General features: G+C 38.8%; 1 protein-coding gene across 1 annotated transcript in view; it reads right to left on the reverse strand.

Annotated features, from left to right (window-relative positions):
• Positions 1-24,482, reverse strand: part of LOC141671929 (dol-P-Man:Man(7)GlcNAc(2)-PP-Dol alpha-1,6-mannosyltransferase-like) — a 236,559-nt gene that overhangs the window by 33,798 nt on the left and 178,279 nt on the right. Inside the window, exon 8 of the mRNA XM_074478418.1 lies at positions 19,670-19,693. Coding sequence (XP_074334519.1) covers positions 19,670-19,693 — 24 coding nt within the window. The remainder of the gene's footprint in view (positions 1-19,669; positions 19,694-24,482) is intronic.

Genomic DNA, 24,482 nt, shown 5'->3' on the forward strand with positions numbered 1-24,482 from the left:
GAGACCTAAAAGATGATAACTCTAAACTTAAATAGTTCCTGGTCGTAGGATTACTAACTGGTAATTAATAATCCGCAAAGATCGGTACATACTATGCTTGCTTCATTATGAAGGATGTCTGTTCTCATAGATATTTGTGTGGTGACACTATAGCTAGTATGTAGGTGCTTATTATAGAATAAGTTCACTGAACATGACTCACACAGCTGAACAACTGATGGAGTTCACTCACGTGTCAGCAGTTGTTCACATAGTGATAGTTGTACAAGTATCCTTAGACTTGAGGTCATCATAGTCATTTTGTGTACACTGAACTATGCTTTGGTTTAGTTCTTAGTCTCCAGGGACAATTATAAGGGCTCTACTGGGTATAGGAATTTGTACACGAAGATAGTGTATGATCAATAAAGGATTTACCCCTTCCAATGAAGGAAGAGAATGTTCAATACTGATCCACTTATGCTAGTTCAGGAATCTCTGGCCAGAGTGAATGAAATTAGAAAGGTGTTTCTAATTTACATTAAATAGATCTAAGCATAGTAAATGGGAAAGCAAGTGATTAAATAAGATAGGCTTGACACAAATTTCATGCCTTGTATTTAATCGTGACATTGCAGGGTAGAAGGAATTAATTGTACGGTAACTATTCACTGAATAGGTTCTTGGTATTCTAAGCAGTGAATTCGTATTATCCGGATAGTCGCGATATGCTGAGAAGTATCTCTCACGATGTAGAATAAATATGATTAATTAATTAATCATATTTAATGAATTAGAGAATTTATATAAATAATGATAAAATAGTTTTATTATTATTTATTTCTACTCCCGGCTTAATATTGAACCTACAGGGTCACACCATAAAAGAGAATGATTTAATGGTGGAGAAATTAATTAATAATGGCTGATAATTATTTATTTACGAAATAAATAATTAATTGGAAAAATTAATAATTGATTAAATGAGATTTAATTGATTATAAATTAATTAAGAAAAGTTCTTAATATTATTAATTAAGAATTTAATTTTTGGAAATTAAATCAAGAGAGAGAATTATTTCTAAAGTGTTTAAAAAGAGAATTAATAATTAAAAGGTGTTTTAATTATTAGTGAGAATAATAAAGGGTTAATAATAATAATTATTATGAGAAATTTTCAGCTGAAAATTTTGCCTATAAATATACCATTATAAACCCTATTTTTGCCTCAACCCAAAGATTTATAAAACCCTAATTCTCTCCACCTCCTCCTCCTTCATTACATCGTTTTCTTGGTGGATACCGGTGGAGTGTTTCACACTTGAGGAGCAGCTGCTAAGGATCTCCGCTCGTTGTTCTTGGATCGCTTTTAAAGGTTAGAAATCGATCCCTCGATTTTATTTACGATCTGTATGCATATTATATGGATTTTATATGTGTAAAATTGTTTTGCCATGCTTTCCTGATAGATAAAATCCTACAATGGTATCAGAGCATAGGTTGTATGCATATAGATCTGTGGTAAAAATTTCAGAATTTTATGTGCTTGTATGAATTAATTATGATTTTTACAAGTTATATCATGGATTAATTATGACTAATTAGAAATCATTTCTCAGAATTATTTTGACTGTAGATCTGGGTTCTATAAGTGTTGTAGATCATCTGGGTATTTTTTTCATAATTTTATGATGTATGGATTAATTGTTATGAATTTTTGAAGTTGTTTCAATTAAATTCGTAATTAAATAAATAAATATATATATATAATCTATTAGTATACATATATATTTTCTGGCTACTGTGGTGTTATTGTGAGGGCACGATGCTCGAAGAAAGAACAGGGTACGGTGGCACATCGTTTGAGGAGCGGCGGCGGCAACAGTCTGAAACGGGCAGAGGAGCACGCGTCTGGCATGCGCGTGTGGGGCATACCCGCTCGTGTGTCACGCGCGGCGCGTGTCAGACACGCGCGGGTCAATGGTCAGCGTATTGCTGACGTCAGCAGATGACGTCATGCTAACGTCAGCTTAGGGTTTAGGGCGCCTGAAGCGCGTGCGCGCGTGGGGGCGCGTGGAGGACAGTCACACACGCGCCTGACAGCGCGTGTGCGCGTGGGGGCACGTGGATTTGCTTCTTTCGGCGCGTGCTTTGTCAGAATGAGGCATTTTTGGTGCCGTTGGATTCGTCTTTTCGAGACACATCTAATGGTATATTATATGATATTTTCTGAAATAGTTTCGAACTGTTTATAGCTAACAATAGTGTTTTAAAGATGTTTTTGACTGTTTTAATTGCTTTTAAATGCCTCATGTGATACATAGAGATGTATAATGCTTAGACCAATATGCTACATGATGTAACATGCATACCTTGACGTTTATTCATGCTTATATATGTGATATATGCTTAGTTTATCATGCGATGATAGATTTAGGTGAACTTAATTAACATAAGGCGTTTGTTAGAAAATCTAGTATAGTGAAATTGTTTCATGACCTTAATATAAATATTATGAATACGATCATGAGATTCTTGTGTTTATGAAACACGTAATTGAATATGAATTTTCAATATTGAGAGAAAGGATGATTCTGTCAACAATAGATTTCTATCTGTAAGAAAGGGTTATTAAGTGACGCCTCTTGACAATGCTCCACCCGATCTGGGAATCATCTGATTATCGATTATTGAATTGAAATATTTAATTTAAAAGGAAGAATCTCTTTATAATATGATTATGATTGTAACGTAATATAATCCCTCTAAAATTAAATAATATCAAGTAGTAATTGGCCAATGACACAACGGGCTTGTGTCGGTCAAAGCCTTCCAACATGGTAGAAAGTAGTTCTTATTTTAATATCATTGTCGTTTCGTGCTACAGCCGAGGGCTTTGATTTCGAAATAAGAAATACTTGTCTATTACATAAAGATGTGTACATTGAATTAGAATCTAAAGGTCGTTATGTGCTACAGCCGTGGGCCGTTGGAGACTGATTTAATTGTACGAAATGTTGGGTTAGACTTGACTTAGAATATTGAGTTTGTCGTGCCACAACCGTGACTCAATTATTCAAGAGGCTAAAGTTATATTAGGGAATAACTTAAGATGTAACTGACAAGAGTTGTCTGCCTATTGAACATCACATGACGTTTCGTGCTACAGCCTAGGTTGTGTGATGGAATGTAGGATCCCTATTCCCACTAGCATTATGAATGCTTAATTTTCACTTAGGGGGTTGAATAAATTAGATAAACTAGTGGGATACACTTATGAATAAAGACCCGATTCATATAGTATTTTGAAATGAAATTGAATATTTGCTAAGTGTTGTTATGTGTTTATCATTTTCAAATTTACTATATTCGTCATGTCCTCTACACTATCACTCCGGAGCATACTAGATGCTCACAAGTTGACTAGTCCTAATTTAGCTGTTTGTTTTCACTGTAACAAGTTGGGGCACTGGAAGAGGAACTGCAAGGTTTACCTTGCATAATTGAAGAAGAAGAAGGGTAGTAAGACTACCGCTTCTGATTCAGGCATGTTCATGATCGAAGTTAATATGTCACTAGGTCAAATTTCTACTTGGGTATTAGATACCGCCTGTGGTTCTCATATTTGCAATTCGTTGCAAGGACTAAAGGGAAATAGGACTTTTGAAAAAGATGAGGTGATTCTACGTATGGGCAATGGAGTAAGGGTTGCGGCCATATCTGTAGGATCATTTAGTTTACATATGCCTACGGGCAAGACTATTATTTTGAATAATTGTTATTACGTTCTCTCTATTGTGAGGAATATTGTTTCTATTCCTATGTTGGATTTGGATAGGTTTTCATTTATTATTAAGAATAATGAATGGTCTATCCTTAGAGATAATGTTCTTTATGGACGTGGTATTTTAAATAATGGTCTGTATGTATGTGACGTAGAGCATGATTTACTTCAGATTGAACAAACTCACAAAATAAAATGAGATAATGAAAATCTGACCTATTTATGGCATTATAGGCTAGGTCATATTAGTGAAAATAGACCGCGGACATTGCATAAGGAAGGGTTACTTGACCCCTTTGATTTTGAATCATATTCTACATGCGAGTCTTGTCTATTGGGTAAAATGACCAAATCTCCATTTAGTGGACATGGAGAGGGCTGCAGATTTGCTAGGATTGGTACACACAGATGTATGTGGACCAATGTCTATGCAAGCCATGGGTGGATTTTCGTACTTCATAACTTTCATAGATGATAGATCTAGATTCGGATATGTGTATTTGATGAAACACAAGTCTGAAGCCTTTGAAAAGTTCAAAGAATATAAACATGAAGTGGAGAAACAAACCAAACACAGTATTATAACTCTTCGATCAGATCGAGGTGGTGAATACTTGAATGGAGAGTTTCTAGATTATCTCAAAGAAAATGGTATAGTCTCCCAGTGGACTCCTCCATATACTCCACAATTAAATGGGGTATCTGAAAGGAGAAATCGAACTTTGTTAGACATGGTTCGGTCCATGATGAGCTATGCGAATCTTCCAGTATTCCTATGGGGTTATGCATTTGAAACCTTAGCATATTTACTGAATAAGGTGCCTTCCAAATCTGTTCCTCAAGCTCCATATGAGATATGGAAAGAAAGGAAACCGAGTCTTAAACACGTTAAGATTTGGGGATGTCCAACTTATGTCAAGAAAGTTGACCCAGATAAGCTGGAATCTCGATCCGTAAAATGTAATTTTGTGGGATATCCTAAAGAGACTTTGGGGTATTACTTTTACACCGATCATCGGGTGTTTGTCTCCAAACATGCTACCTTCTTGGAAAAGGAGTTTATCCTTGAAGGAAACAGTGGGAGCAAAATTGAACTTGATGAAGTTCAAGAAGCACAAACTACTACGGATCAAGTGGAAACACCTGTTCAGACTGAATAACCTTCTGTGGAACAGCCCATTCGTAGGACAGGGAGAGTGTCTCGCCAACCTGAGAGGTATTATGGCCTTGTCATTGAGAATGGCAATGAGTTGTCAATCATTGATGATGACGACCCTGTGACCTATAATGAGGCTATGATTAGTGTTGACTCAGAGAAATGGCATAGTGCCATGAAATCCGAAATGGGATCTATGTAAACCGACCAAGTATGGACTCTGGTTGAGGCGCCTGAAGGTGTTAAGCCTATTGGGTGCAAGTGGGTATACAAAAGAAAGATTGGAGCAGATGGCCAGGTGGAGACCTATAAGGCCAGGCTCGTGGCAAAAGGATTCAAACAAAGGCAAGGGATTGACTTTGATGAAACTTTTTCGCCTGTAGCCCTGTTAAAATCAATTTAGATTTTGCTTGCGATTGCTGCTTACTACGACTATGAGATCTGGCAAATGGACGTGAAAACGGCCTTCCTCAATGGGGAACTTGAGGAGGAAGTGTATATGACACAACCAGAGAGTTTTCTTTCCAAGGGAAATGAACACCTAGTGTGTAAGCTGCTGCGAACCATATATGGTTTAAGGCAAGCTTCTCGTAGATGGAACATCCGTTTTGATGAGATAATCAAAGAGTTTGGTTTTATCAAAAACATAGATGAACCATGTGTCTACAAGAAGGTTAGTGGGAGCACGGTAACATTTCTTGTATTGTATGTGGATGACATACTTCTTATTGAAAATGATATACCGATGTTATAATCAGTCAAAGTATGGCTATCAAAGAACTTCACCATGAAGGACTTGGGAGAAGCATCCTACATTCTCGGTATGAAGATCTATAGAGATAGATCTAGAAGAATGATAGGTCTTACCCAGGGTACATACATCCAGAAAGTTCTTAAAAGGTTTAGCATGGAAAACTCCAAAAGAGGTCTCATACCGATGAGCCATGGAGTGTCCCTTTCCGAAAAAATGTCTCCTAAGACACCTGAGGAAAGAGAGCGTATAAGTAAGATTCCTTATGCTTCAGCAATAGGATCTATCATGTACACGATGTTGTGTACTAGGCCTGATGTTGCTTATTCAATTAGCGTGACAAACATATATCAGTCCAATCCAGGTGAAGACCACTGGAAAGCAGTGAAAAACATTCTTAAGTACTTGCGAAGGACTCATGACGTTTTTCTTGTTTTTGGTGGTGAATCTGAGTTGAAAATAGAGGGTTATACTGACTCTAGTTTTCAATCAGAGAGTGATAGCAAATCCATGTCAGGGTACGTGTTTACTCTGAATGGTGGTGCGATTAGTTGGAAGAGTTCCAAACAGTCTACAACGGCTGACTCCACAGCGGAAGCAGAATATATAGCTGCAAGTGAGGCTGCAAAAGAAGCCATTTGGATGAGGAAATTTGTTTCTGAGTTGGGAGTTGTTCCTAGCGTTGAAGAGCCTATTGTGTTGTATTGTGATAACAACGCAGCAATAGCACAAGCCAAGGAACCTAGGTCTCATAAAAATTCCAAACATGTCCTGCGGCGCTTTCATCTGATTAGGGAGATTGTTGAAAGATGAGATGTCAACGTTGAGAGAGTTGACACACATAACAACGTAGCAGACCCACTCACAAAGCCACTTTCTCAAAGTCACTTTGATCGTCATAAAGACAAGATGGGTATTAGATACCAGATTGATTGGCTTTAGTACAAGTGGGAGATTGAAAGAGATATGTCCTAAGTCCAATCATGTATGAGGATTTAGGAATAACTTTTATGTAATTTGTTTTGATTTCATTGATATTAATAAAAGACTTGTTTTGTTTTTATTGCGGGCTCTATCTATTTTAAGTGTTTAAATAAGATGTACCACAGTTTAGAGTAAAGCTTTTTATGGATTGTGATGAGATCATAATAATGAGACCTAAAAGATGATAACTCTAAACTTAAATAGTTCCTGGTCGTAGGATTACTAACTGGTAATTAATAATCCGCAAAGATCGGTACATACTATGCTTGCTTCATTATGAATGATGTCTGTTCTCATAGACATTTGTGTGGTGACACTATAGCTAGTATGTAGGTGCTTATTATAGAATAAGTTCACTGAACATGACTCACACAGCTGAACAACTGATGGAGTTCACTCACATGTCAGCAGTTGTTCACATAGTGATAATTGTACAAGTATCCTTAGATTTGAGGTCATCATAGTCATCTTGTGTACACTGAACTATGCTTTGGTTTAGTTCTTAGTCTCCAGGGATAATTATAAGGGCTCTACTGGGTATAGGAATTTGTACACGAAGATAGTGTATGATCAATAAAGGATCTACCCCTTCCAGTGAAGGAAGAGAATGTTTAATGCTGATTCACTTATGCTAGTTCAGGAATCTCTAACCAGAGTGAATGAAATTAGAAAGGAGTTTCTAATTTATATTAAATAGAACTAAGCATAGTGAATGGGAAAGCAAGTGATTAAATAAGAAAAGCTTGACACAAGTTCCATGCCTTGTATTTAATCGTGACATTGCAGGGTAGAAGAAATTAATTGTACGGTAACTATTCACTGAATAAGTTCTTGGTATTCTAAGCAGTGAATTCGTATTATCCGGATAGTAGCGATATGCTGAGAAGTATCCCTCACGATGTAGAATAAATATGATTAATTAATTAATTAATTATATTTAATGAATTAGAGAATTTATATAAATAATGATAAAATAGTTTTATTATTATTTCTACTACCGGCTTAATATTGAACCTACAGGGTCACACCATAAAAGAGAATGATTTAATGGTGGAGGAATTAATTAATAATGGCTGATAATTATTTATTTATGAAATAAATAATTAATTGGTAAATTTAAAAATTGATTAAATGAGATTTAATTGATTATAAATTAATTAAGAAAAGTTCTTAATATTATTAATTAAGAATTTAATTTTTGGAAATTAAATCAAGAGAGAATTATTTCTAAAGTGTTTAGAAAAAGAATTAATAATTAAAAGGTATTTTAATTATTAGTGAGAATAATAAAGGCTTAATAATAATAATATTTTATGGGAAATTTTCAGCTAAAAATTTTGCTTATAAATATACCATTATAAACCCTATTTTTGCCTCAACCCAAAGATTTACAAAACCCTAATTCTCTCCACCTCCTCCTCCTTCATTACATCGTTTTCTTGGTGGATACCGGTGGAGTGTTTCACACTTGAGGAGCAGCTGCTAAGGATCTCCGCTCATTGTTCTTGGATCGCTTTTAAAGGTTAGAAATCGATCCCTCGATTTTATTTACGATCTGTATGCATATTATATGGATTTTATATGTGTAAAATTGTTTTACCATGTTTCCGTGATAGATAAAATCCTATAGGAGCGGCGGCCACACCCTTCACTAGAAAATTGGAATCCACTGCCGGGGAACCCACACTCAAACACTTCAACTTCGACTCTTTTGACGGGCTTGCCGACCCTGAAGAACATCTGAACTACTTCGAACAGATCTCAAACATATATGATTACAACGACCTCACCAAGTGTCGTTTCTTTGCTTCAACACTAAAGGGAAGAGCGCAAAAATGGTTCAGTAGAATCTCATCCCGGAGCATCAACTCTTGGAAAGAGTTCCGGGAAATATTTCTGAAGAGGTTCAGGGCGAACCGCATGAACAAGCTCCAGATGTGCCACTTGGAAACCATTCAACAACGAAGCAGAGAAACTCTACCAGAATTCATCAAAAGGTTTTAGGAAGCGGTCAACCAGCTCTCCAACCTCAAAGAAAAGGAAGCCGTGAATATTTTCCGACGAAATCTCCACCCGGTTTTATGCGAAGGCTACGTAAAAGACCTGATCCATAGGGAACCCCAAAGCCCTGCTTCTGCTTATGTGATGGCTTCAAAGTTTATCAAAGAAAATGATTTCCTCACATCCATGAAGATGAACAGGCGAATCCAGGAGGATGATGAGTTCCCGGAGCATCGCTCCTCCTACAGAAAAGAAAAGAGGCACAAGGCAGACAGGCAGACCAAATATGTGCACCAGTCTCGGGGAACCCCACCCTGAGACGACTACTCCATATCTCAAAAGTTTGGGAGGAAGCCCAACCCTAAAAAGGAGCCAAAGCCAGAGCCCGAGTGGACACCGCTCAACCGACCCCGATCTGACATCTTAAGAGCGGTCAAGGGGAAACCCTTTTACTACCCCCAAAGCCGCTGCTATCACCTCCCGAGAACAGGGCGCGAGACAAACATTGCGGATATCACGAGGACCACGGCCATACCACGGAGAACTGCTTTTCTTTCAAAATGTTCATTGAAGACCAAATCAAGAAGGGCAACATGAACCAGTACCTGCAAAGAAAACTCAATGACAGAGATAAGCCCTCTAGCGGCGGCAAGCATGTGGTCAACGTGATCTTCGAGGGAACCTTCTCCCCTGTAACACCCCCAGATCCGGGGTCGGGGATCCGGGTCGTCACGGTCTTTCTTTCCACAATATCACTTAACTTAATTAATAATAAATAACCTCATGCTGTGACCCCACACTAACACACACCATAACACGTTATAGTCTCAGAGATGAAATTGAAATAAGTACAAGTCCTTGAATCCGCAATTTAAAAGTTATTACAACCCAAAATGATTACTTGATAAGTTTACAGTTAGTTGCCATTATCTGCCACAAGTTATAATTATACATAATTGATTCCCAAAAGTAGAATGCCTGATCTACAAATAGATCTACCTCTGCAGCTATAGCAGCTACGATATCAACGGGAAGACGCGGAACGCTTCCCACGCGCTTGCGCTGGGTCTGCTTGAGTCGGGCCATCTTTCCTAACTGTTGTTGTGTGATGAAGAAATGAAGCAAGAGTGAGCATTACAGCTCGCAAGATAATATATAGTGTAAACAATAATGCAAGTATCTAAATGGATAACTTACTAGAATCCTTTATCAAGTGTAAGGTAATTACTTACTGGATATAAGCTTAAAGGAAGATGAAGTTACCAATTACTCCACTATACTTATACCATTTTTAGAAAACTACTTGAACTACCACTGTTCAAAGTATAATAAGTTTCAAAAGTTCGTCCCATAGATGAGACCACAAGTTAAGACTTGAATAGATTCAATCTTTGAAATATTTTTTAAAGGAAATGAAGTTACGAGATACTTCATTTGATGGAAACACCATTATAACTATTTGACCCTGTCAATGCTTCGGCAACCACCCATTCGTAGCCTTTCGATCAAAATGCTCCGGGTAGTGTTGCAGAAATATCCAACTGGATGATGAACTCATTACGGGAGTTTGCCGCGCCAGGAAGACCACTTACGATGATCAGTCGCAGTAGTGCAACCCCACCATTTTCTACATGTAGAGGAGAACCTGTCGGATTTACTTGTCAACCGAACACTGGACTCCTAAGGAATGGACCGTCTTAGCGGAACTTCCAGGCCATTTGGGCCAATATAATAAGGCTGGGCCGGTGCCACTCAACCACTTACGCCACTCCTAGTTCAGATGAAATCCATGTCTCTGAAACATAAAGCTCGTCCCCCCTTTCCCCAAGTATAAACTTGTTGATACGGCTCCACCAAGAAGTCGTATCTAGTTGGAAAGGAAAACTCACCGATATTTCTCAGGCGATGCCTGTTAATGGATTAACTTGTTCCAAGAATTTTACTTCCCGAGTGTTGGGTAAGTAATCAAAAACTCTTTTATCAAAATAGCAACCTTGTTGCGAATATAAAACACACCACAGAGCCGGATCCCTCAGGTTTTAAGCGAGTATTTAAATCCCCTTCGAAAGGAGGATCTTAAATATAAAAATGAGTTTTGGGATCCGCCCTAACTTTTAAAATCATTTTGAAGACTCGAAAACATTTTAAAGAATGTTTAGAGTAACGCAGATTTAATAAAATAAATCAGTCCCGATATGCTAGAAAGTATCTGAATATTATTATTTAAATAATATTCCCATAAGGGTGATCCTTATAAAAATAATCGAGGTAGGAGTTTTAAAACTCATACTTGAAATGAATAATAAATAACCAAAGATATACTTATACGAAAGTATGATCTTTATTTGAATAATCGAAAATAAGTTTGATTATCGAAACATTATTCTTTAATAAAATAAAGAATATTATTTAGTAAATAAGCGGAGTCATAAGTCCTCGAATGAATATTCAAAAATAATATTCATTAAATAGAATAAACGGAGTCATAAGTCCTTGAATGAATATTCAAAATAATATTCATTAATAAAAATAAAGTTATCGAATAAACCTTATTCGATTAATAATTTTAAAAACTATATCTATATCTATATATATAAATATATATAATATACTCGGGAACATCGACTCCCGGTTTTAGAAAATGTTCACCTTTGGGTCCCCTATACTAAGGGTATACGCAATTACTATTTATCTCTAGCATAAGTATTATGCAACTATAAGCATTGGAATCAACAGATAGATATCAAGATTACGAAACAGACATGCATATATCCCATTTCACCATGCTCCAATATATCGCAAGATTTGCTAATTAACCATCATGCATCTATCACCAGATAATGCATATACATATATACATCACAACAACAGGATAACGGGTAGAAAACTTGCCTGAGCGACTGGGGGTGGTAAAAGTCCTGGGATGAGTCTGGTAACCTATAAACATCATATAAGTTGGAATTAAACCAAAGTCGCTTAAGAATCTATACTTTAACCAATTAGACCTTAACGTTCATTTTTGCGCTTAACGATTCACTTACGTCGCTCGAGTACCCTCGGCTCCACCATTTTTAATAAATTAACCATTAACAGTTTTAAGGCCATTCTTTCGCGAGTACCCTACCAACTGTCTAACCCACTTTACATAATTGTTTCATAATCCAATTAGTCATTTAAGGGCCTTAACCAATGTTTCAAAGTAAGGCAAGGGGTAATGGTTCGTTCGCGAAACTCCGTTACTTAAAACGGTCGTTTCTCCTAAACCGTACATCGGATTCAAGCGAACCACATATCAAAACGAAGCTCGTAACATGAAATATCTAATCATGGCAATGGTCAAAACCTAACAGTGAGTTCACGGGTCCTAATTTTAAGAACAAAAACAGTCTAAGGTAAATCGGGCATTACGACCGCTATGTTTACGCGATTACCAAAATTTAAACTACTCTAATCAACCACAAATCAACCACAAATCAACCATACAACCAAACTTCATCCAAATCCTATTAAATCAGTCCATTACTTCATGTTTTATCCATCTTATTCAATCACAACAAGAGCTACTATCTATACTTAAGGTTCATTAACCAATAACCAAGATTTACAACTCAAACTCATTACAAATCCAACCAAACTCTAAATATACATGAATCATGCTCTCATGAACTATAACAACAAAACCAAACCTAATACTCAAAGTAAAGTTAGGGTTTGGAGGGGTTATACCTTCCTTGGAGTGATTAGAGTAGCTAGGAAGCCTTAAGAAGCCTTGAGATAGCTTAGGAATGCTTGGATCTTAAAGGAAATTAAAGAAAATAAAGTTAGTAATCTTGAAAACACTATTCATCATCTTCTTCCTTGATTTATTGGAAGAGATTCATGAAGAAATAGAAGCTTAAACTCCTAGGATATGATTATCTAATCATAAAGGACCTTGGGTAATTACCTTGCAATTTAACAAAGCTAGAATCTTGATTTTTGGAAATTTTCTCCTTGAAAACATGAAAAAGCCGAGATCTAGGTGTTCTTGGGAGAGTGTTTTCTTTGTTGAATGTTTTTGTTGTGGAAAATGAAGTAAATGGGATATTTGGATGATTTGTTGGTTAATTAAAGTGAGTGGAGTATGACTAAGCATGACATCATCTTGGTGACTTCATCATTTGCCACTTGTCATCACTTGGTGGTGGAAGCATCTTCTTAAGCTAATCCTTGATTAATTGCTTGATTATCATCCATAATTATTGCACTAATCTCTCTTGCATTACTTGTCGTTTAATTGTTTTACGACTCGTTTATCGTTCGTTCTTGCTAATCGTTTGAGGGATCATATCCGGGATCTTATTACTTGGGTTCCCTTAACCTTTCTCAATATATTATATCCCTTTTATAATCCTTTCTTATAATCCTTGAATTTAAATCCTTTTAGTTATGTTACCTTATACTCAATTCTTTCGGTATCTGGTGGATTTTCGGGAAAAATTAAAGTGTTCGAATTTGGATTCTGATGATCTTTACATACACTTATATACCATATAGAGTACTAATAAGATCTCAGAATAACCATAAAAGAACCCCTACAAAGTGTGGCATGAAAAGTTTTCTTATTCAACATAATCAGAAAAATCACTATTAATAAGTATTACAAAAAGTCTCCCCTCCTTAAAAGGATTCCGTCCCGGAATCAGATAGAAAATAAATGGGGGTACTTTTCTAGCATTGCGCTCTCTAGTTCCCAAGTTGATTCTTCCACATTATGATTCTGCCATTGCACTCTGACTAGCTTGATCACTTTATTCCGAAGCACCTGCTCCTTCTTATCCATAATCTTTACTGGTTTCTCCACGTAAGTCAGATCTGGTTGCATATCCACCTGCTCGTACTCCACTATGTGTCTGGCATCCCGATGATACTTCCTTAGCATTGACACATGGAACATATTATGAACTTGTTGTATGTTCGGGGGTAAGGCTAGCTCGTAAGCTAACTTCCCAATCCGTCTTAATATCTCAAAAGGTCCAATGTATCTTGGGCTTAGTTTCCCTTTCTTTCCGAACCTCATTAATCCCTTCCAAGGGGATACTTTTAGCAGTACTAAGTCCCCTACTTCATACTCCTTGTCCTTTCGGGCTAGGTCTGCATATTTCTTCTGTCTGTCTTGGGCTGCTACTAGCCGTCCTCTGATGAGATCCACTATGTCTTTGGTCCTTTGGACCACTTCGGGTCCGAGCATCTTCCACTCTCCTACTTCATCCCAGTATAAGGGAGATCGACACCTTCTTCCGTACAGGGCCTCATAAGGCGGCATTCCGATGCTGGCATGAAAGCTATTGTTATAAGAAAACTCGATCAACGGCAAGTGATCATCCCAACTTCCTTTAAAGTCTATTGCACAGACTCTCAACATATCCTCTAGTGTCTGGATGGTCCTTTCACTTTTCCCATCCGTTTGGGGATGGTAAGCGGTACTCATATTTAACTTGGTCCCCGCACATTCTTGTAAGCTCCTCCAAAATCTGGAGTTGAACCTGGGGTCTCGGTTTGAGACAATGGACGATGGGACTCCATGTCGCGTCACTATTTCCTTAAGGTAAATGTCCACCAATCTATCGACCGTGTATCTCTCATTGATAGGAATGAAATGAGCTGACTTTGTCAGTCGGTCTATAATTACCCATATGGCATCATGATTGGCTTTCGTCCTTGGTAAGCCGACAACAAAATTCATGGCTATCTGTTTCCATTTCCATTCGGGAATCTCCAGGGGTCGTAAAAGTCCACTGGGTCTCTGGTGCTCTGCCTTTACTCTTTGGAAAGTCAAACATTTGCTTACCCATTCTGCTACGTCCCTCTTCATGTTGGGCCACCAGTAATATTCCTTCAAATCCCTATACATCTTGGTGCTTCCCGGGTGAATGGAATACCTTGAACTATGGCTTTCATCCAAAATCTCATCTTTAAGCTCTTGAACATTCGGAACCCAAATCCGGTAGGAGTACCTCATTATCCTTTTATCATCTCTCTCAGTATGGATCTCTTCTCCAGTCATTGACTCTCTGCCTTCATTCATTACTTTCTTTTGGCACAATCTAATCTTTTCCAATAACCCTGGCTGCATCGAGATCTCAAACAGCTTTTCAGTTCCGGCTCCGGTTACCTTTACTTCTATTTCCATTCTCTCGAAATCCCTTATAAATTCCTCCGAAGTCATTATCATTTTGAGTCTTTCCTTCCTGCGAAGGGCGTCAGCCACCACATTCGCTTTCCCTGGATGATAGAGAATCTCACAATCATAGTCCTTGATTAGTTCTAACCATCTCCTCTGGCGCATGTTGAGCTCTTTCTGCGTAAATATGTACTTGAGGCTCTTACGGTCTGTGAAAATCTCGCACTTCTCTCCATACAAGTAGTGCCTCCAAATCTTTAAGGCAAAAACTATTACCGCGAGCTCAAGGTCATGAGTAGGATATCTAATCTCGTATTCCTTCAGTTGTCTTGACGCATACGCAATCACATTATCATGCTGCATAAGCACACACCCTAATCCTTTGTGCGACGCGTCACTATATATCACAAAATCTCCTTTTCCGTCTGGCAATGCCAACACCGGGGCTGTTACCAACCTATTCTTTAATTCTTGAAAACTGTTCTCGCATTTTTCCGTCCATTCAAACTTCTCTGTCTTACGAGTAAGTCGTGTCGAAGGGGCTGCGATCTTCGCAAAGTCCTGTACAAATCTACGATAGTAGCCGGTCAATCCTATGAAACTTCTTACCTCTGTGGGTGTGGTTGGCCTTTCCCAATTTGAGACCGCCTCTATCTTGGAGGGGTCGACCAATACTCCTTCTTTATTGATCACATGTCCTAAAAACTGTACTTCATTCCGCCAGAATTTACACTTCGAGAATTTGGCAAATAACTGTTCCTCTCTGAGTATTCCTAGAGCTATCCTCAAATGCTCTGCATGTTCTGCCTCGGTCCTTGAGTAGATTAAAATATCATCGATAAAAACTATCACACACTTGTCCAAGTACTTCTTGAATACTCTCTTCATCAAATCCATGAAAGCCACTGGGGTGTTGGTTAATCCAAAGGACATTACCAAGAACTCATAGTGCCCATACCTGGTACGGAATGTGGTCTTAGGAATATCTTCGGGTTTAATCTTTAGTTGGTGATATCCAGTTCTCAGGTCAATCTTGGAAAAATAAACAACATCCTTTAACTGGTCGAACAGATCGTCTATTCTAGGTAACGGGTACCTGTTCTTTATGGTTAGCTTGTTCAACTCTCGGTAGTCGATGCACAGCCTCATGCTCCCATCTTTCTTCTTAACAAATAACACTGGTGCTCCCCACAGAGACACACTGGGTCTTATCATACCCTTATCCAAAAGTTCCTGTAATTGGGTAGCTAATTCCTTCATTTCTAATGGGGCTAACCGGTAAGGTGCCTTTGAAACTGGCGCCGCCCCTGGGGCCAACTCAATAGAAAATTCAATCACTCTATCGGGGGGTAATCCCGGAAGGTCTTGTGGGAAGACATCCTCAAATTCGTTGACTACCGGAATATCTTGCAAGTTGGACACCTCTTTCTGTGTGTCAACCAGATAGGCTAGGTAAGCCTCATTTCCTTTTCGTAGCATCTTATTGGCCTGGGCCATGGTCAAAAATTTCTGTGTCTGCCTCTTTCCTCTAAATATGACTTCTTTCTTCCCTGGGATATTCAACTTAACTTTCTTCCCCTTACAGTCTATCTGAGCATCATTGCTAGATAGCCAGTCCATTCCCAAAATTACATCAAACTCCCCTAATTTAAAAGGAATCAGATCAACACTAAAAGATTGTTCCCCTATGCTTAACTCATAGGCGGGGTGAATCTGGTTAACAGGAATAATTTCATGGTTGGTTATTTCCACTTGAAAGGATTCTATCAAGGGTTCAGCCTTAAGTCTTAATTTATGCGCAAAGTCCTTTGATATAAAAGATTTAGTTGCTCCAAAATTAAATAAAACATTTGCACTGATTGAATTTAGAGAAAGGGTACCTGCTATCACATCTGAGTCTTTCATAGCATCTTGGACTGTCATATTGAAAGTCCTCGCAGTAGGTGGCTTATTGGAGGCAGCTCTGCTTGCTCCTGAAGCTGCTGGTTTGTTCATTGGGCATTCCCTCTTCCCATGACCCGGGCGTCCACACTGATGACAAGTGGTGGTTGGAATGACGGCAGGGGCTGACGAAGGGCATTTGTGGGAATAGTGGCCCACTTGTCCATACTTAAAGTAGGTTACTGGCTTTCCCTTACACTCCCCAGAATGCATCCTTCCACAAGTGTTACAGGCTGGCAATGGGGGTCGAGACTGGTTGGAATAGGACATTCTTGACTTCTGGCCGCTCTGGCTCACATTCACACTCATTGGCCGCTTAAACCCAGTGTTCTTTCCCGGTAGGGACACTGCTCCTCGATTAAATCTAGTTGGGAAGCTCCCTTCTACGGAACCTCCACCCATGCTCATACTTTTCCTCTTTATTCCCTTCTTCTCTCTTTCCTTCTGCATCTGTTCACTTCCGACTTCTACAATTGTTGCCTTTTGCACCAGAGTGGCATAATCAGTAAGCTCAAGGATTGCCACCCTATTCTGAATCCACGGTTTCAGTCCCTACTGAAACCTCCTAGCTTTCTTTTCTTCGGTGCTCACAAACTCCGGCACAAACCTTGATAACTCAGTAAATTTCGCTTCGTACTCTGCTACAAATAAGTTATTCTGCTTTAGCTCCAAGAACTTGAGCTCCATCTAGTTTTCCATAAACCTCGGGAAATATTTTCCCAGAAACAACTGACTGAATCTCCCCCAGGTTATAATAGCATCTGTCTCCATATTTTTCTTGGCCTCCCACCAGTAGTTAGCCTCTCCTTTCAGAAGGTAGGTAGCAAATACAGTTTTCTGTGCCTCATCGGTACTCAGAATCTCGAAGGATTTCTCCATTTCCTTTAGCCATGCCCTTGCCTCAACTGGGTCGGCTGATCTGTGGAACTCGGGGGGCTTAAGGGACTTGAAAGCCCTGAAAGAGTTTTCCACAACATTGTTATTTCCTTGAGGGGGTGGGTTGGGTTGACGTTCCAAGTTCTGCCTTAGTAGTTGCATGAACTGTCCCATGGGATCCATGCCTGGGTTTGGTACTGGTTGCTCAACCTCAGTTTCTCCTTCTTCAACCTCTATCTCAAATCCTTCAACATCATATGTTTCCTCCTCCTCTTCATACAGGGAGTCATCCTGTTCAACGTAATCCTCATCTTCCTCTTCACTGTGTTCTTGGTTCCTACCGTCCTGGTTATGGCTTCCCTGGTCCTCAGATCCAGGGTTCGCCCTAGTTCCAATCTTTCTTGGCGGCATGATACTGATAAATTTTTGGGAAATTCAACGTTAGGTCACAATAATACATGAAATTGTGCCTTGCACAGCTCTATAATGGGGAGAATGTATCTCGCAATTCTATTATATTATGACAGTTCTAATAAGAAGTGAAGTAATAATAATGATAAAAACAGTGATCTCGTCACTAAGGAACTGAACTGAAAGGAAACAAATATATACATAATGCGGGAAATACATAGTTTGATCTGGTCAAAAGTACAACAGTTCTACAGCCATCTATCCAAAAGTGATACACAAGAGTCTATATGTCTAGTCAGAGAAAGGGATGCTATATACAAGTCAACTATCCCGGAAAATTGGCTCTTACTATAGCCTCGACTAATTAGACGACTAGACTACCCCATCACCGGTCCTGAATCACACACCGGAGCAGGTCAGCTCCCACACCCTTTTTATCGCACGACGGAAGATGTAGTCAGCCTGCCTCCTAGAAATCCTGCCGTGCCTGTCCCCTTGGAGTGATCGGAGTCTCGCACGAGCCGTGAGCTCTATCCCCGTCAGCTCCCTCCTCAAGGATCGGGGTATAATAGCCCTAGTCTCATAAGCTCGGGCACGCCTACCCGCCCTCTCCGCATCCAACTCCCTCCTGACCTCATCCAGCCGGGCCTCAGCAACAACCACTCGGGTCCTCAGTACATCCTGAACATAGCCGTGAGCTAACAAAGACTGCCTATGGGCATGGTCGAAAGGTGGTGAATCCGGAGCCGCTGGGGGTGCCTCCTCGGTCTGCCTAGGCTCGGGAGTATGGGTCTCTAAGCTGTCATCATAGGGTCTCTAAGATAGTGGTGGAGGGGTAGGAGCTCTGACCACCGGGAGTGAGGGTAAAAGGGTACCAGTGTACTCTACCATAGCTCCGACATGCTCCTCAGCTACTAGGACCTTATCCGGGTCCTCCTCATCTGAACTCGCAATAACCTTTGTCTCTGACTCCTCTGAGGGGTCCTCCTCCTCCTCCATCTCAGGCTCCTCCTGATCCTCGGCATCTAGCAGTGCCTCATCATGCTCACGCTCGAACATCTCTGGGTCCTCTATCTCATGAGCCTACACATTAAATGAGCTAAGTTACTATCATGATACTTATAAGGGTTCCCGTAAGGGTTTTAACTGTCAGTGCTACTTTAAGTAGTCTGACTATGAACTTGGCAAGAGTTCTTATTATCTTTGTGAGTTTATTATTATATCGTCGCATCATCTCTAAGGTTTATAACGCTTAGCTCTGATACCATTTCTGTAACACCCCAGATCCGGGGTCGGGGATCCGGGTCGTCTCGGTCTTTCTTTCCACAATATCACTTAACTTAATTAATAATAAATAACCTCATGCTGTGACCCCATACTAACACACACCACAACACGTTATAGTCTCAGAGATAAAATTGAAATAAGTACAAGTCCTTGAATCCATAATTTAAAAGTTATTAAAACCCAAAATGATTACTTGATAAGTTTACAGTTAATTGCCATTATCTGCCACAAGTTATAATTATACATAATTGATTCCCAAAAGTAGAATGCCTGATCTACAAATAGATCTACCTCTGCAGCTATAGCAGCTACGATATCAACCGGAAGACGCGGGACGCTTCCCACGCGCTTGCGCTGGGTCTGCTTGAGTCGGGCCATCTTTCCTAACTGTTGTTGTGTGATGAAGAAATGAAGCAAGAGTGAGCATTACAGCTCGTAAGATAATATATAGTGTAAACAATAATGCAATTATCTAAATGGATAACTTACTAGAATCCTTTATCAAGTGTAAGGTAATTACTTACTGGATATAAGCTTAAAGGAAGATGAAGTTACCAATTACTTCACTATACTTATACTATTTTTAGAAAACTACTTGAACTACCACTGTTCAAAGTATAATAAGTTTCAAAAGTTTGTCCCATAGATGAGACCACAAGTTAAGACTTGAATAGATTCAATCTTTGAAATATTTTTTTAAAGGAAATGAAGTTACGAGATACTTCATTTGATGGAAACACCATTATAACTATTTGACCCTGTCAATGCTTCGGCAACCACCCATTCGTAGCCTTTCGATCGAAATGCTCCGGGTAGTGTTGCAGAAATATCCAACTGGATGATGAACTCATTACGGGAGTTTGCCGAGCCAGGAAGACCACTTACGATGATCAGTCGCAGTAGTGCAACCCCACCATTTTCTACATGTAGAGGAGAACCTGTCGGATTTACTTGTCAACCGAACACTGGACTCCTAAGGAATGGACCGTCTTAGCGGAACTTCCAGGCCATTTGGGCCAATATAATAAGGCTGGGCCGGCGCCACTCGACCACTTACGCCACTCCTAGTTCAGATGAAATCCATGATTCTGAAACGTAAAGCTCTTCCCCCCTTTCCCCAAGTAGAAACTTGTTGATACGGCTCCACCAAGAAGTCGTATCTATTTGGAAAGGAAAACTCACCGATATTTCCCAGGCGATGCCTGTTAATGGATTAACTTGTTCCAAGAATTTTACTTCCCGAGTGTTGGGTAAGTAATCAAAAACTCTTATATCAAAATAGCAACTTTGTTGCGAATATAAAACACACCACAGAGCCGGATCCCTCAGGTTTTGAGCGAGTATTTAAATCCCCTTCGAAAGGAGGATCTTAAATATAAAAATGAGTTTTGGGATCCGCCCTAACTTTTAAAATCATTTTGAAGACTCGAAAACATTTTAAAGAATGTTTAGAGCAACGCTGATCTAATAAAATAAATCAGTCCCAATATGTTAGAAAGTATCTGAATATTATTATTTAAATAATATTCCCATAAGGGTGATCCTTATAAAAATAATCGAGGTAGGAGTTTTAAAACTCATACTTGAAATGAATAATAAATAACCAAAGATATACTTATACGAAAGTATGATCTTTATTTGAATAATCGAAAATAAGTTTGATTATCGAAGCATTATTCTTTAATAAAATAGAGAATATTATTTAGTAAATAAGATGACTCATAAGTCCTCGAATGAATATTCAAAAATAATATTCATTAAATAAAATAAACGGAGTCATAAGTCTTTGAATGAATATTCAAAATAATATTCATTAATAAAAATAAAGTTATCGAAACCTTATTCAATTAATAATTTTGAAAACTATATCTATATATATATAAATATATATAATATACTCGGTAACATCGACTCCCGATTTTAGAAAATGTTCACCTTTGGGTCCCCTATACTAAGGGTATACGCAATTACTGTTTATCTCTAGCATATGTATTATGCAACTATAAGCATTGGAATCAACAGATAGATATCAAGATTACGAAACAGACATGCATATATCCCATATCAGCATGCTCCAATATATCGCAAGATTTTCTAATTAACCATCATGCATCTATCACCAGATAATGCATATACATATATACATCACAACAACAGTATAACGGGTAGAAAACTTGCATGAGTGACTGGGGGTGGTAAAAGTCCTGGGATGAGTCTGGTAACCTATAAACATCATATAAGTTAGAATTAAACCAAAGTCGCTTAAGAATCTATACTTTAACCAATTAGACCCTAACGTTCGCTTTTGCGCTTAACGATTCACTTAAGTCGCTCGAGTACCCTCGGCTCCACCATATTTAATAAATTAACCATTAACAGTTTTAAGGCCATTCTTTCGCGAGTACCCTACCAACTGTCTAACTCACTTTAAGTAATTGTTTCATAATCCAATTAGTCATTTAAGGGCCTTAACTAATGTTTCAAAGTAAGACAAGGGGTAATGGTTCGTTCGCGAACCTCCGTTACTTAAAACGGTCGTTTCTCCTAAACCGTACATCGGATTCAAGCGAACCACATATCAAAATGAAGCTCGTAACATGAGCTATCTAATCATGGCAATGATCAAAAACTAACAGTGAGTTCATGGGTCCTGATGTTAAGAACAAAAATAGTCTAAGGTAAATCGGGCATTACGACGGCCATGTTTACGCGATTACCAAAATTTAAACTACTCTAATCAACCACAAATCAACCACAAATCAACCATACAACCAAAATTCATCCAAATCCTATTAAATCAGTCCATTACTTCATGTTTTATCCATCTTATTCAATCACAACAAGAGCTACTATCTATACTTAAGGTTCATTAACCAATAACCAAGATTTACAACTCAAACTCATTACAAATCCAACCAAACTCTAAATATACATGAATCATACTCTCATGAACTATAACAACAAAACCAAACCTAATACTCAAAGTAAAGTTAGGGTTTGGAGGGGTTATACCTTCCTTGGAGTGATTAGAGTAGCTAGGAAGCCTTAAGAACCCTTGAGATAGCTTAGGAATGCTTGGATCTTAAAGGAAATCAAAGAAAATAAAGTTAGTAATCTTGAAAACACTATTCATCATCTTCTTCCTTGATTTATTGGAAGAGATTCATGAAGAAATAGAAGCTTAAACTCCTAGGATATGATTATCTAATCATAAAGGACCTTGGGTAATTACCTTGCAATTTAACAAAGCTAGAATCTTGATTTTTGGAAATTTTCTCCTTGAAAACATGAAAAAGCTGAGAGCTAGGTGTTCTTGGGAGAGTGTTTGCTTTGTTGAATGTTTTTGTGGTGGAAAATGAAGTGAATGGGATATTTGGATGATTTGTTGGTTAATTAAAGTGAGTGGAGTATGACTAAGCATGACATCATCTTGGTGACTTCATCATTTACCACTTGTCATCACTTGGTGGTGGAAGCATCTTCTTATGCTAATCCTTGCTTAATTGCTTGATTATCATCCATAATCCTTGCACTAATCTCTCTTGCATTACTTGTCGTTTAATTATTTTACGAGTCGTTTATCGTTCGTTCTTGCTAATCGTTTGAGGGATCATATCCGGGATCTTATTAATTGGGTTCCCTTAACCTTTCTCAATATATTATATTCCTTTTATGATCCTCTCTTATAATCCTTGAATTTAAATTCTTTTAGTCATGTTACCTTATACTCAATTCTTTCGGTATCTGGTGGATTTTCGGGAAAAATCAAAATGTTCGGATTTGGATTCTGACGATCTTTACATACACTTATATACCATATAGAGTACTAATAAGATCTCAGAATAACCATAAAAGAACCCCTACAAAGTGTGGCATGAAAAGTTTTCTTATTCAGCATAATCAGCAAAATCACTATTCATAAGGGTTACAAAAAGTCCAAAATTTTGGGGTTATTACATCCCGCCCCCGGAGCCCAGATATGGACAGTGATATCATGATGATCCAGCCCGCTGAAGATGAACCCATATACTTCTCTAATGCCGATTATGAGGGACTGGATCCGGAACACAACCAAGCCCTGGTCGTGACTCTCGACATTGCCGAAAATGAGGTACAAAGAATTTTGGTTGATAATGGTTCCTCATCTAACATTGTCTTTGAGCACACACTTAACAGGATGAAGCTGGGACACCTTCACATGGATCCCTGCCTCGAAGACCCCCTCTATGGATTTGGGAATAATATGATCCCGATCCGCGGGGTAATATACCTCCTAATGGTCTTCAGGACCGCACCCCTGCAAGTCTCTCATGACATGAAGTTCTACGTGATCAGTGCTACCTCCTCTTACAACATGATTTTGGGAAGGCCCACCATCACCAAGCTCCGGGCCATCCCATCAACAATTCACTTGAAGCTAAAGTTTCCCACTCCGGGAGGCATCGGAGAACTCAGAGGGGACCGGGGCATATCTGCAAGATGCTACGGGCAAGCCCTGGTCATGGCCGAAACTGACCCGGAGAATAGGAAGAAGGCAATGGCCTTACCCAAAGGCCAAAGCCGCAAGAAGCATCGCGAACATTTCAGCAAAAGGCCAAAGTTGGACGTCAACATGATAGAGGATTCGGGGTACAGCGTAACCAACGCCGATGCCCGGATATAGAAGTTTGTTAAGGAAGTGCTCCGCCCAGGAACCTACAAGCTAAGCTATCTCAGCGGGACCAAAGTCCCAAATACTTGACACGGAGCTCGCCTAAGGAAATTCTACCAGTAAAGGTAAGGCGCACATTCCGGGATCACCTCTACTTTTATGCTATGACAGCTTGATGTAAACTCTCATCGTACACCCCGGAATGTAATTTTTGCTTTATTTTGATTTAAATGAAAAACTTCACTTCGAGCACCCCATAGCTCAAGATAATCTTACTGTCATTTGATTACTGTCGCCATATTATTAGAAAAATTTTATCCAGTTAAAATTTTAAACCCCATCCCGGGGACCATAAACCATGTGTACTTAAAAAAAAATTATTCAGTTATAATTTTAAACCCCATCCCGGGGACCATAACACAAACCATGTGTACTTAAAAAAAATTTATTCAGTTAAAATTTTAAACCCCATCTCGGGGACCATAATACAAACCATGT

The sequence above is a fragment of the Apium graveolens genome, chromosome 1 (assembly GCF_009905375.1).
Source record: "Apium graveolens cultivar Ventura chromosome 1, ASM990537v1, whole genome shotgun sequence".
NCBI classification, from domain to species: Eukaryota; Viridiplantae; Streptophyta; class Magnoliopsida; order Apiales; family Apiaceae; genus Apium; species Apium graveolens.